This window comes from Poecilia latipinna, unplaced genomic scaffold, assembly GCF_001443285.1.
Source record: "Poecilia latipinna isolate Pla-1442-1.1 unplaced genomic scaffold, P_latipinna-1.0 Scaffold457, whole genome shotgun sequence".
NCBI lineage: Eukaryota > Metazoa > Chordata > Actinopteri > Cyprinodontiformes > Poeciliidae > Poecilia > Poecilia latipinna.
In genome coordinates, this window is record NW_015113073.1 from 334808 (window position 1) to 349118 (window position 14311).

The 14311-nt window shown below is 37.2% G+C and overlaps 1 protein-coding gene and 1 long non-coding RNA gene across 4 annotated transcripts in view; both read left to right on the top strand.

Moving 5' to 3' along the window:
• Positions 1–5325: 5325 nt before the first annotated feature.
• LOC106951388 (uncharacterized) lies at positions 5326–7284 on the top strand. 2 transcript variants are annotated; one of them, XR_001425809.1, is made up of 3 exons: positions 5326–5547; positions 6513–6597; positions 6729–7284. It is a non-coding gene; the product is annotated as an uncharacterized LOC106951388 (long non-coding RNA). The 2 variants fall into 2 exon arrangements; XR_001425808.1 differs by having other exon boundaries at positions 6513–7284.
• Positions 7285–9973: 2689 nt separating this feature from the next.
• The window catches only part of ccna1 (cyclin A1), a 12053-nt gene continuing 7715 nt past the window's right edge, over positions 9974–14311 (top strand). Inside the window, exon 1 of one of the 2 annotated variants that reach the window (XM_015038921.1) lies at positions 9974–10332. In XM_015038921.1, coding sequence (XP_014894407.1) covers positions 10249–10332 — 84 coding nt within the window. In that variant the 5' untranslated portion in view covers positions 9974–10248. Of the gene's footprint in view, positions 10333–13775; positions 14012–14311 lie in introns of those variants that run through there. The other variant, XM_015038922.1, reaches the window with a different exon arrangement.

The window sequence follows — 14311 nt, forward strand, 5'->3', positions numbered from 1 at the left end:
CAGCGATTCGTCCATGTTTGACAGTGTTGTTTTGGAGATGTGTCCAGGCTTCTACTTGTTCACTTCCTGTAGTTGTCACCTGTCTGTGTGTTTACATTTCTCAAAATCCTGGCACTACTACTGCCAATCGAGCAGAGTCCGTACTGCTGTCCTAAACCCAGTGGGTCAGTGCTGACATGCAGTGTTTTGACTTTGTTTGACCACTGCGGTACTTTGTGTCGATGGTCAATGTCAGCATCCTACCAGCTATACTGATGTGTGGCACAACATGTACACTCTTTAAAAAATACTCTAGGAGTCATTCTAGGGGGTCATATTAGAATAAAAGCGATATAAATAGTCTAAAAGAAATAATTCATATTATGGTCTTTAAAATAGGCCACAAACCACCACATTTAGTTAATTCAGCTTATTTATATCATTCCAATCCACAACAAATGTCATCTCAAGGCGCCTCACATGAAAATTTGGTCCAGATTGTTTCCAATTATTCATAAATACACAATAAATCTAATTTATACAAGTATAACCCAATCATTGTGGCACACAGGAAGGTCTTAAGCTTAATGCATAACACTCTCATTCTGTTTACAGTGCCAATAGGTCCAAAATCATACTGTTCATAAGCCCAGGCAATTGAGTCATTGCCTTTTCAGCAACACCTCACACTGAGCGAGCAGGGGGAAGGAATGACTCCCTTTGCATCATTAAGAAAGCTGTAGGCCAGCATGATGGAACAGTTTTCAGAAGCGCCTGGGTGTGTTTGCCAGCTGACATCTTTCTGCAAGCAGATTACAGTTTCTTGTGCTGCATATGTTCTTCTTGCGTACTTCCTCCCACTTTTCAAAATCATGCATGCCATGTCAATTGACCCCAATAATTTGCCTTTGAGTGTCATTTTGTGCATGCATAGTCATTTGTTCTTCATTGCTATTGCCTTGTATTGCTAATAGCAGTTAGCAGCCAGCTCTGAAAACATTCCCAGATCAGAGCTCCTAACTTTGAGATGTATGAGCTAACAGTGAAACAGACCATGCTTTTTCTTTGGTAGTAATTTTATATTTGCTGCTGTAAAAGTGTGAAATTGTTTTATTTAAATACTTGAAAAGAATTCAACATTATTCAAGCAGATAATGTTGTGTTCATTAAAACAGTTGGGCTTGGAGGACAGTATTTGGAATTCAGTATTTGGTATTGTTGTTCATACCTTCAGTAGAAACAATACAATCTGCAAGGAAGTAAAGAAAAGGCTTATACCAAAGTAGAATAAGCTAATAAAAGTCCCTTTCACAAAACACTTGAAGGCAGAGTCAGGGTGCTTTGTGCCGCGATCCACACAGAAGGCAACCCACCTGTATTACTTCCTTGACTATGCAAAGTAGTCATAGTCCCACTTAAGCAGAATTAGAAAAAAAGATAAAACAGGTTTCACTGGTCAAAGTAGAAATGACACAATGATTTGTGCAACAAGCCACGTCCAGAATCTAACATCGCGACTCAGAAGTGAGTCTGACGAAAAGTCTAAGGTGAAAATGATCTAATTTGCAACATCTGCTCAGCTAAGAACAGGATTGCTATGCTAACTTTGACCTCCGTTCATTTAGAAAAGAACGGAGGGAGACTTATGCAGATTTTCTGTGTAGCACTGACGTCAATGTGGCACCACACCTTCTGTTGTCCCACACTGCTGGCACCATCGTCTTCATTTAAATGGAGAGAGGAGGCTCAGAGGAGGCTTTATGACAGAATTTATTTGTGGAAGAGGCTATTGTCATTGTCACTTCGAGGCTACATTAAATATTCATTTAATCACACTGCTGAATTGTCTAAATTATGCTTATGAACATTTTAAATTGCCAATCTAGGTAAAAAAAAAAAAAAAGAAGTGGTTATTGTTTGAGTTCAACTGCAATTACTCTGGGGAAATTTCCAAAACACTCAGTTTAAGATGAGCAATAAACAATTACATTTTTTTAAGGTTAAACCTTTTGTCCACAAGGTTATAACAAAATGGAGGTAAAAAAAAAACAAAAAACAATCAATTACGCTACAATAAAGACATGAAACGTGAATTTTTGGCTTCTGATTGAACTCATGTAGAGTGCCTCATTAGAAAAGTGATACAAATGTTATCTGACAATAGGAAACTTGAAGTATTTACTCCTTCTAAAAGATAAATTATACCATCCTATCCATTTTTGAATACTTAATTGTGTTTTTCAAATATTCGATTTTTGAGCTTCATTTTGAGGGATTATCGACAAATAGATTCAGAGTGAACTGATTTAAAATAAATATCATGCATGGCTCTGAATCTCATGTGAGCTTGTTAGCACATTAATGGGATTCATGAGAGTGTTAACTTTGTGGCAGATGACACCTGGCCCTGCTCTGTGAAGCTGTGAAGGGGAAAAGGCACCTCCCCTCCCACAGAAGCCCGGCTTCTCTGCCGTCTGCCTGCTGACATGAACACCAGAAGGGAGTGATCGGTTGATTACTTCTTCCCTAGCCATTCGCTTTCTTCACATTTGGTAACCTTATGTACAAAATCACACATATTGGAGGGGTTCTTGAATTTAGCACATGTTCGTGTGGGAATGTTTTCCTAATCGTAGCTCATCAAGAGGAAAGGAAAATGATGAATATTTCAGTAAGATGCTACAGGCAGTATTAATGGTTATGTGCTTTGGGAGGAATCAAGCTCAGAGGAAAGGGAGCAACTTATTTAATTAAAAAAAAAAAAAAGATTTACCTCATTTCCACTCTGCTTCGGGAGGCTACACCTACTTCCAAACCCATGACGGGCAAGTGTTATTCACACGCTCACATACATGCTAAAAATATTTGCCAAGGCTAATTAAGCCGGTGCAAATTCATCGTGATGTCTGCGCAAGCTTTAAAGAGCTCGTGTTGCTTGTGTTTGTGTGAACACGAGAGAGGACTGAAGGATGAAGATAACAGTTCTGGCCTCAGTTTGCTCTTGTCACTAATCCCGGAGGGTGCCGAAGTGGCCGCCGATTCCATGTCATTCACCAATATCCAAGCCGGCTCTGCTTCCACGCCATTCCGGCTCTGCCCTTGTGAGGACACTGGTTTCTGCACTGCATGCTAATGAGACATGCTCCAGAGGAGGGAAGGGGGATTGATTTGACATTCTGCTAAGCCCATGTGGAACATAAGTTTAAACTTTGAAATAAAAAGACAAGGAAATGTCACATTATAGCTCGCAAATGCAGCACATGCACAATTATTATGCAGATTGTGAATTACATTCTTGCACAAATATGGGGTTTTGTTGTGAGGAAAAGGAAAAAGTTTTGTGCTTCACAAATAGGACAAAGGGACAGTTTGGGTTGTTATGTTTGAGATTATTTGCAGAAACTGAACAGATCAAGAATAACTGTTCTGCAATTTTGTGGCCAAAGCACTTTAACTATTAATATGCAATATACAGTTATTCACCTGCAGTTTGTAATTTGAGTAACTACTCCATTGTTATATTTTTATTTCATAAAACTCACTGTTCTATCTGAGACTGAGTTAGAAATAAAAACAAGATCATCTTCCCCGTCAGTAATTAAGCACACAATTTCTTTACTGGTGCAAATTTTAGTTGCATCATCGGGTATTTAGGGTATTTATTTTTCTACAGAATCTGAATTCAGTTTGGTCAAAACCAAACAGAAGACAGGTATAAAAAAGTTGAAGAAGTTCTCAATTCTCTTTGCTGGAAAAGTTAAATATGTCCAGGTGTACTGGTGAATTTCTCTTTTGGTTTAGTAGATGAATCATAATGAAAATAAAAGCACAGCATTGGTTTTGCTTTTTGCAATAATTGTATGATATTACTAAGAAATGCGTTAGACTTGAGGAGTAATCTGTTTTGCAACAATTATTGCTGTTTGTTTTTTTTACATGAATGCTATGGCTCACTACCCAGGATGCTGCTCTGTTACAGGATAGCTTGATTTCTAAATAAATGTAATCTCCAGTCATTAAAAGGTGGAAGCCCTCAGACTGTTGCATTGTAACCACAGTAAGAAAAAAATGTTGGTCGCTGTATGAGGTTAATAACACTGAAAATGGTATCTGAAGGTATCTCAGGTTTGGTTGCACTTTTAGAGATTTGCAGTGGGCGCATGAGCCGAGCAAGAGGTGTGACTTTTATACTTGACCGTTCATTGCACTGCAGTATTCTCTGACAGAGGGATCAGATAAATTTCCATTACAGTTGGAACCTGCTCTGCAAGAACGCTTTCAAAATTTTCCTGTTTGAGTGAAAAACGGTGCTCACAATCCAAGAACAACCAGACACTGCAACACTGACCAAGGCCAACGCACCGGGGCAAGCGTACCCTCGCCACTTCCATCACTGCATCAACTATAACCTTAACTTAATTCATAGACTCCACATTCTAAAAAGGAATCTAGACTACATCCTAAAATATTAAATACTTAGCTTGGTAGAACAAAAACACAGTTTGAGATTAATGTAGTATTTATTCTGTTTGTGAAAACAAAACCGCCACATATTAAGACAAGCATAGTAAAAGATATAAATGTGAACCTAATTACTTCAAACTGATCTCTGATTCTTGAGATCACAGTTATAAGTTGGTGATCATTTAATCTATTTTTAAAAATGGAAGGAAGTGCTGCCATCCTTGCATCTTTTCAGCCAGCTCCTTTCCTTATCCCTGATCAATTTTTCTCTTTTTTAATCACACAATTTTAATCTGAGGATTTTTTTTTTTTTTAATGTAGCAATATCTTAAACTTGATTGGCTATAATGATTAAAACCAATCAAAACTCAAGGTCACTCTAGAAGCTGGAAACTTTAAAGAAACTGATTGTCTCAGCATACCTACCAAGTAATTGAGAACTCAGAGTTTTAAGTTTTTGCTGCATCACCAGATGTGTTTCATATCTCTCAGCAGTCCTGGTCAATTTAAGAAGAACTAGGAGAAACGGCTGAAAAAGAAAATCTAAAGAAGTTGATGAGGAGACTGGTTTCACTTTTTCTTTTTTCTTTTTTTTGCAGGAGATTGTTTGCATTTTCGTATGCGACAATAATAAGAAATTATGTTAACGTAGAGGTCCACTTTGTACTTGTCCACTAATGCTGTCTGTGGAAGAAACCACAGCAACAATGGAGCTTTTTTTTTTTTAATTAGTATTCCTGCATATTTCCTGCATTCAACTATTTCTATTCCTGTCATACTTTCAATGTAAGCTGAGGGGGATGAGGACTGAGGCAAATGAGAAATTGTGCTTAAAAAAAACCCACAAGATTTTTCAGCATTGTACATTTCTCCTGTGTTTGATTTCCCTGTAGGAAGTTGGAATTACATCACACTCGAAATGAGTGAGTTCTCGAGGAGAGAGTTTGATTTGTCTTAGTATTGGAGCTTGGATCTGCAAGTTACACCACACTAAGAATCGCCAGTGTCCTCATTGCAAAAACCATCAGAATTTGTCTGACAAGTACAAAGAGATCACAGAGTGACAATTCTGAAAACCAGTGAAGTTCGCTGACTCTTTTTGTGGTAACATCTACCAGCAACACAAGACCATGACAATATATTTACCTTAATTTCAAACATTTAAGCACAAAAGGAACATCAGTACACAAATAGCTGTTTTATAATGCAATGTGTGCCACTGTTCTCATTAGACAGAAACAGAAGTGCTACTAAGTAGCTTATTCCTGCTGCTTTTTCAACAACTATGTGCAGCACTGGCAGCAGCTACACTTGGAATTAAACTCAGTGGTGTTCAGAGATCTCAGGGTTTTCAAATCATAATTCAGACTTCAGGGGGCAATATCGTTGTACTTCCAGCTGTTAACCATGACTTAAAGCTGTTAACAATCACAAACATAAAGCTCCAGATATTTTTCTTAATGCTTTATGTTAACAATGTTATTGTTGTGTAAATGTGCGGCATTGATATTAAAGTACTTCCTAAAAATGATATTTGACCTTCAAACTCAGAGACTGAGACGCAGATTAAAAAAAATATTGCATCATAGGAGAAAACACAAACCACTATTGCTTAAGAACATCTCTACTTTTTGTCTTTTAGTAGTGACATGCCACATATATTCATAACTACTGCAGGTTTAATTTGTCTTTGTCTACACTGAAAATTGTTTTAAAAAGAAATCAGAATTTACACCTGGTCTGTTAGATCCCGATCAAGACTTCAACCGTTGCTTTGTTGGCAGGTGTCTTTAATTTCAAATGTAATCAATAGATGATTTTTTTATTTATTTATTGCCTTTTTGGACAATGTTTTATTCCTTTTTTGAATTGGTTCATCTTACTTGCGATGAAAACTGGCCTTTCAGCTCAGGATAACATCTTTATGTCACACCAAGACATCCTGTTTGTTCAAGTTGGAAAGTTGGCATAGAAATAATGATTATCATACTATTTTTGCCAAGTAATTGAGCAATGTGCTCAGAAATGTGTGAGTTTTAACTCCAGCAGACATGATCCATATTTCCTAGCAGCCAATTTGTCAAGACTCCAACATGAGACAAGTCTGCAGTGGAAAAATGAAACTGAAAATTTGTGTCAGTCATGTCAAGGCAGGTAAAATATGTATTGTTTGTCTCCAAGATTTTCAGAACTATTTGAGAATCCCAATTTTGCTTTCAAAAGGATTCAGAGGATGAAACATGGCCCAATAAATTTGTATCACACCACTGCTTTTCATCTCACAGCGGTGGCATGCCAATCAGAGCGATCTCGACAGACTGGAGGGCATGGAGCGGAGCAAGCATACCGAGGCGTTACCGTGACACCCCCCCAACCTTATCCTCCCACACACATACAGGACAGCCGCCTGATAAGAATGCACCTCTCCAGAATAACAAGGAGACGCAGCAATGTGATACTGGCACCATCTCAAATGAACATCGAGGAACGAAGAAAAAGACAAAAACAAAGAGGTCTTTTAGTGCGAGTCATCCAACAGATGGCTGGAACCTTTCGAAAACGCCGTTCTATGTTACCTCTGCTGGCCTTGGCAGTTTGGTGCAATTCCTCTGAAGGGGACACTCTAAATTCATGAAACAGGAGAAGAAAGGAAAAATGTCCTCAAAGTCAGATTCAGTTGAATACATGAATAATTTAGAGCACTGAAAGATTTGCGGCCCTTAAATCACAAAAAACAGGGATTCATTATTCATCTGTTTCAAACTGGGAGATATTTTATGCACATCTTACACCATGCTGATGTTCTGAGTACAAAACAAAGCCTCTTGTCCTTCTGGAAAATTACAACGTGATTTTGTCATTTCTTTTCTAGTTTTTAAATATCTAATTGTTCTCTGTCTCACTATGTTTATCTCTCATTGGACATCTGACAGGTCAAGCTTTAAGACCCTGTACCATAATTTATATTGCTTTTCTCCAGTGATGTTTAGTATTTTAGCACACAACACAAATATTATGCAATTAATAAAGTTATCTAAATTTTTTAATATTTAAAGGAAACTCTAAAAAAAGCAAGTACAATGCACCAAACACAAGAGCTGAATATTGCAAATGATTTATGATATTATATCTGAAAGATCAATCTAATTCAAGTTTGAGCTCATATTGTAAAAATTTTATGATTTATCCACTGATAAGCATGAAGACAGAAGGAATGTTCACTGAGAGGGAGGCAGTCTCTTGGAGACCTGACAAACTGGCACCCCACCCAGATTTATTAGCGCTCTGTGGTGAGCCCAGTCTGTCTGTAACTCAACAGAGAGTTGAATGACTGCTTGAAACAAAAACTGTTATTTGACTTTTTAAAATTCTGGTTTGATTCAGGTTGGATTCTGTCCTACTCCAGTTCTGACCAGCACCATTATTCTGAAGTGAAGTGGCATGTGACAGCCTTTTTTGTAACAGCTCTGTCAACAACATAGCCTAAATCATATCAATAAATGATGTACTTTTCTATGCATAATTAATGTATACAGTTGTATTCTGATTCTTCCGCCTTGAATTTTTCCTTTTCTTCAAATAAGTTCCCAGTTATCTTATAATAGTGAATTAAGTGTTCTGAATAGAAACGATGAGCTGGTGAGGAAAAATTTGTCCTTTTCAACTGTATTTAAATCCATGGAGATAATATATGTTTCCTGGATGATATTTCTAGCATAACTGTTCACTGGTCCTCCTTCACCAGTAAACAGCCAGACATTCATTTGATCGGTTTGATTTGATCAAATTAAAATAAAATTCTGACAGGTTGATGGTGTTGATGGTGTTCTAGTTACAGACTAAACATTTTAAGTTGATGTATTTCAAAACCTGCTCAGGTTTAGGAATATAGTTATTTGGAAATGAGAAACAAAATGGGAGAGGAGCCCAGTTTCCTTTAATGCTCAATGCAGCAATTACCATCAAGCTAAGAAATTATCAGCAAATTTCTTCATTTCAGTACAAGTCCTTTGATCCACATAACAATCTACAAACATTAATATACAGAAAATGTGATTATTAAACAAAGAAAGACCCACATGGATTTAATGCCTATTATTTTTAATGTCATGCTGATTTGGTGCTGGTTATTGGCATTCTCTGCAAATTTTAATTCCTTCACATTATTGAATGGTTTGGCACAGACAAGTTGGCCTCCTTTGAGATCTTTTTTTTTTTCTTTGAGAAATGGATATCAAAGCGCTGATTACCAGCCCTCTTGTTGAGCCAATGCAGGGAAAGATGTCTGGAACTCAACCAAATATAACTCGTCTCGGAGAAAGTGCTGCAATTATAACAAAATCAAACATCAGCTGAGGGCCCTTTGCATTTTCTCTTCACTCGTTTCACTCATTTAAAAGAACAGAGGAGTCGGTACACAAAAATCTCACCGGAACACCGAATGAACAAAGTTTGCTGAAGCTTGTCACCAAGGAAATTGTCTTTCAGTTACTTTATATGTGAAGCTGAGAGCTCAAACTTTTCTAACTAGTATTTATGATTTTGATTAGTTAATCTCTCTGCTTTTATAGAGTCATGTTTAAATGAAACATCTGCTGTGGGACTGGACTGAGGCAAATTAAAAAAAAAAAAAATAACTTTAATTAATCCAAATCATACGACTTGGGAGGAAAGTTGAGTTTTACTTCACTAATGGAATCTTGTAGGGTTGAAAAAGGTGTAGGTAGATTACAAAGCAGAAGAGTAGAAAAAGAAGATGCTTTGGGGCTGAGGAGAAGCTCTGATGGAAGCAAAATGTGATTCCAGATTGTGGAGAAAGAGAGAATAAGCAGTTTGGAGTGTTACAACAATGACAACTGGTCTAAAAACATCACTGATGACAGTCTGCAAGCTTTAGATTGTTCCTGCTGGTCTTTTTTTTACTAGATATGAACAGGTGTGAGAATTAGTGCAACTGCAGCACCTGGGAGGAATCCAACAGTTATCTGAGGATAGTTCTGGTTTTTGGTCTGCATTTTACACCGTAAACCAACACAAACTGGTCAAAGCTAAACACTCTGGGTCATGATTCCTCTTTGAAAGCATGGATTCTTGAAAGGTGAACCACACACCAGAGCCAGGAAGCACAGTTCTTCCACTTTATTTCAAACACAAGCATACCTCAGGGATGTGAATGGAGCCAGATGCTCTTCTCAATAGCTACCTATAACTGAATACACACTTTGCCCACAAACTTTAGAACTAAGCTTGACAATGAGATTACAGTCATTGTGTTCATTTTTATTGAAGATGGAAATGCCTTTGAGCTGAAAGCGGAGCCTATGGTTTGGGACAACATCCTGGTCCTTAAGTACACCTCAAAAACAAAAGAGATAATCAACATCTTTTCCTAATGCACCGCAAGATAGTGGCGATTGGAGGGAATCTTAATTACCAGGGAGTAACTGCACAGCTGAAATCGGGCCACTAACGCCTCCCACCTGGTGAGGAAAGCACAACACTGGCTTTTCATTCCCAGGAAGCTGAAACAGACACAATCTTCAAAATGTTTGTAGAAAGCCATCCTGACATTTGGTGGGGAAAAAAATTAATTGCACTGCTGCATCTAGTCAAGATGGCACAGTTGTTTGTTGGCTCCAACAGATAGATTGGGTCTATATCACCAAGATAGAAAAGAAAGGCAGACAGTGTCATCAAAGATTGTGAACATAATGGTCACCCTCTACTGCTGCCATATGGCAAATAGTTCAGAAGATTAAAACCAGTTGTGTCCAGATCCACTGAAATGGGCAAAAGGCAAAAGTCATGGATGACATTGTTACGAATGAATGGCAGAAAAACTCAGAAGGAGAAGAAAACAAAGCGGATCTGTCCAAAGCTGAAGTGAAGGTAAGAAAATGTAATCCACTGGGATAAAAATACACAATTGCCACACAAAACATTTCTAAAGGGTCTGCATTTCTTCCGGGCCCCATTTTAGCACCACTAAAGAGTTTACTGAAGGTATTGGATATAATAGAAAGATGAAGGACTGTAAATATGAAAAGGGTTGGCTGGTGTCAAAAAACTCACTTTCAGGGAAAAGATTTGGGCTTTTCATCAGGACAACAGCCTGAAAAACACAAAAGCTTTAAAGGTTTCTTGGGAAGGAGAAGATTACTTTCTTCAACTGGACATCACTGAGTCGTGGCTTCAGTCTAATTGAAAACCCTCAGAAAGTGAAAATCTACCACTGCAAGGACTGAGGGGTTTAAAAAGCATGCAGTACTCATAAAAAAGGTTTCAAAAGATAAATATTTAATCATTGTGCCAATACCTGTAAATAGAATATGTAATTTGTGTTAATGGCAATTTTTATTGTTAATTTGGGAGTCTATTGGAAGCCATTTTAAATTTGATGGTAAATGACTGAATGAGGACCAGTTGCTAGTACTGTTGCCTTACATCAGAAAGGTCTTAAATAAATAAATAAATAAATAAATAAAAAGTTGACCTATCAAAAGTGATACTTAACACCCACCATGTGAGCCTGTAAGGATTAGGCATAGAAAATTGAATAATAGGGTAAATATTTTCACCAGAACTGAAACACATTGGTGGATGAAGGTGATTTCAAGGTCTCTTTAGTTGGAATTCTCCTGGTTTTCACTCTATTTTATATCCGAAGTTTGAACTTTCTGTACATTTGAAAATACATCATGTTGATAAAATGGTCCGATGCCGTCGGTCGGGAACAATTTGCATCTTCTCAGGGACTGAAGAGCAATGTGAGACTGAGATAAAAGAGACGGAAGAAGACATACGAGTCTGCTGAGGAGACGTCACGTTTGCGTTTCCTCGTCTCATCTCAACTGAGAACAGATATCGATTTTTGCTTTGACGGGAGAAAATAGCCACAGCAGGCCAGCGCATCCCTCATCTCAGCTGGAACAGATAGGTGAGGATATGTCATACAATCTTTGGCAGAACAAAGATCCAATGTATCTTACCTGTCAGAGAGAGGATTACTCTCACCGTTTTCTTTAAACAAAGAAATCCCTTTAAAATATGAAAGAGATTTGGAGCAACATTTAAGAAACAAAATAGATATTTGGAAATGTTTTATTTCACATTTGAAACACCAATTTTAAAACAATTTTTTCTTCACTTGCTTTGCTTTTCATTGCTCTTATCTCATATTTCATAAAAGATATGATCAAGACATCTGCAGGTTTTTTTTTTTTTTGTTTCAGAATAAAAGCGAACAGGTCAGGTTGTGGTCAGACAAAGCATCCCCATACCATGATGTAGTTGCAGTTACAAACTTTGTTTTATTTCAATAAAATTGATTGATTGACTGATTGAGCACCCTTCATGCTGGAAGCACAGGTGGAGGAGGTAATTCGGAGAGGTTGCTTTTCTCTTCCTGAACTCAATTCGAACAGTCCAAGGTTATACAGTAAATTAACCAGAGATCAGTTTTCTTTGAAAAGCCTGAGAAAAGAACTCCCTAGGAAGAGAAACCTGAATGGGAGATGCTGTTTGTACGTAACATGTGTATGATAAAAAACAATGTAGTTTCATCTTTTCTTAATTTTCCTGGACTATTCAGGGGCTTCATTGACCATTTTCTTTGCTTAATTTCTTAACAAAATAATAATCAAAATGCATTTTGATTTGTTCTTGATTGATTCAGTGCTTCAACTGAGGTAAGATTTATTTATTTTCATAAGTGTTTTGGACTAAATGTTGAATACTAAGTTAATCCAATGCCTCACATTTCAAGTAATTTGTTTTTAGATGCATCTAAACCCAAATTATTTCTAGAAAGACTGGTTTTGTCTACATTTTTTATTACATTACCCAGAAATTTTATTTTGTTCAGTGACTAATATTTATTATTTACTATTTCTTCACATGCTGGTACTTTGCATCCTAGTGAAATGTTTCACTAGGATTAAAGCAGAGAATAGATAATAAAGGATACCTTCTAACTTTACATCCAAATCTTAATATCAGCATAATGCCATCTTTATTTTACAACCTTTCCTTGTCAACAAGACAGTCTGCAATTGTTACAATTATCTTGAATGAACATTGCCATACAAAACTTGAATATGGATATGGAGACTAAATCAAAAAGAACAAACAAAATGTTTAAAAAGAATCTATGATTTAAGCATGTTATGATTGGTTAGTAAACAAGGATGAGCAAAAACAAGTGCTCATCCTTGTTGGCTGTATTTTCCATCAAATACAGCCATCAGGAAAGTATTAGAAGTGATGGTTGGCTGAAAATTCAAGAAGTAGCTTTCTGACCCAAAGATTGCAAATTGGAATCCTTAATCCACAGCGGCTCCACTGGAGCTGCTCAGCAGCAGCAGCACGAGAGAACAGTTTATGCTTCTCATACATGTAGTTCCTGTCATGTAACACTTTTTAATTAATGTAACCCTACTAAACATATGCCAGAGATAAAAAATAAATAAATAAAACAAAACAAAAAATCATGTTCCAGGCATAGGTTTGAAATTGGGAAAATATTTCATAGCTTTATGTCATTTCCAGTCCATAGAGACCAATGTTTCAGAGCCAATTTGATGAAATACTTTAAATGGGGATTAAATATAAGGTGGTTGGTTCAAATTTTTGGCCAACATTTATTGTAATTTTTGCAGAATTGCGGTTGATCGTTCTTAAAGAGAAATACTGCCATCTGGTGGAACATGTGGAACTTGCAGGCACTCACAAAAATCTACCGACTTCCACAGACATTTCTTATACTTTTAAACAGATGTTAGTTTTTGTCTTTCTTCATTGTATATTTCTGGGAAATTTTCGTTTTCCCGTGACACTGCATTTACTAATATGAAACGGATACATTGATAGATGGTTAATGGTGAAATTCCTAATTGTTCAATGTAAAACTATCTGTAATTTTCTTTGATAAATATGACTGAGCTGCACTCTGATAACACCAACTCATTTGCCAGAGATGGCAGCAGGGAAGAACAATCACGGTGCTCTAGATTTCCGATGTAGTAAACATAGTTGCATTTCAGCGAGTTATTAAATACTCTTTTAAAGTTATTAAGAATCGAATGTATAGTGGCCTATTTCAATGGACTAAACCTACATTTATACTACACCTAATTAGTTTATAGATATATCCTCCATGGTTTAGGATTTATATGTCCATGTGTTCTACATCTACCTTCTTTGTTTTAATGGAACTGATGTCTTTAAAGCAAAAAAAGGTGCATCGCACAAATTTGTTTTTGTTTCTGCAGCAAACAGATGAATTCGCTGACTCTGTGACGTAAGCAGTCTGAACTTGCACTCTGGCACCTCATTGGACAGAACGCGCACACACAAAAAACAAAAACATCTGATTGCCGAATCCTGTCCCACCGGAGATATATTGCACAGCAAAAACAATCTGCTCCAGCTCGTCGCGGCGTGGCTAGAGGTCCCAGATTGTCTTAATTGTTTCCAAAAAACAGTGTTGACTAAGAGTGCTTTGGCGCGGTTTGTTATTTAGAAGAGTGCATTCTCCTTTCCGCTGGGAATCTGCTCGATGTTGGTTATGGTGAGTTCGGCTTGACTAGTTAATGAAAACCAACCGATACTGATGTTTTTATTGTCAAGAAGTTTTGCACTCCACATTTTACTGCACTCCCGTCTGCTTGTTTTAATTTATCTGTGATTGATTTAAAGTTTGATAAATTCTTGTAACCATGGCAATGTGTATCTGTCCCTATCATTTTAGAATGACAAACCGTGTTTAACATGTTTGTCAACATGTTTGTATCTCCAGACCAGAACCCCCCCCCCCCCCCCCCTCACACCCCTTTTTTTTTTTTTTTGGGGTGTTGGGTGCCAGAAAACA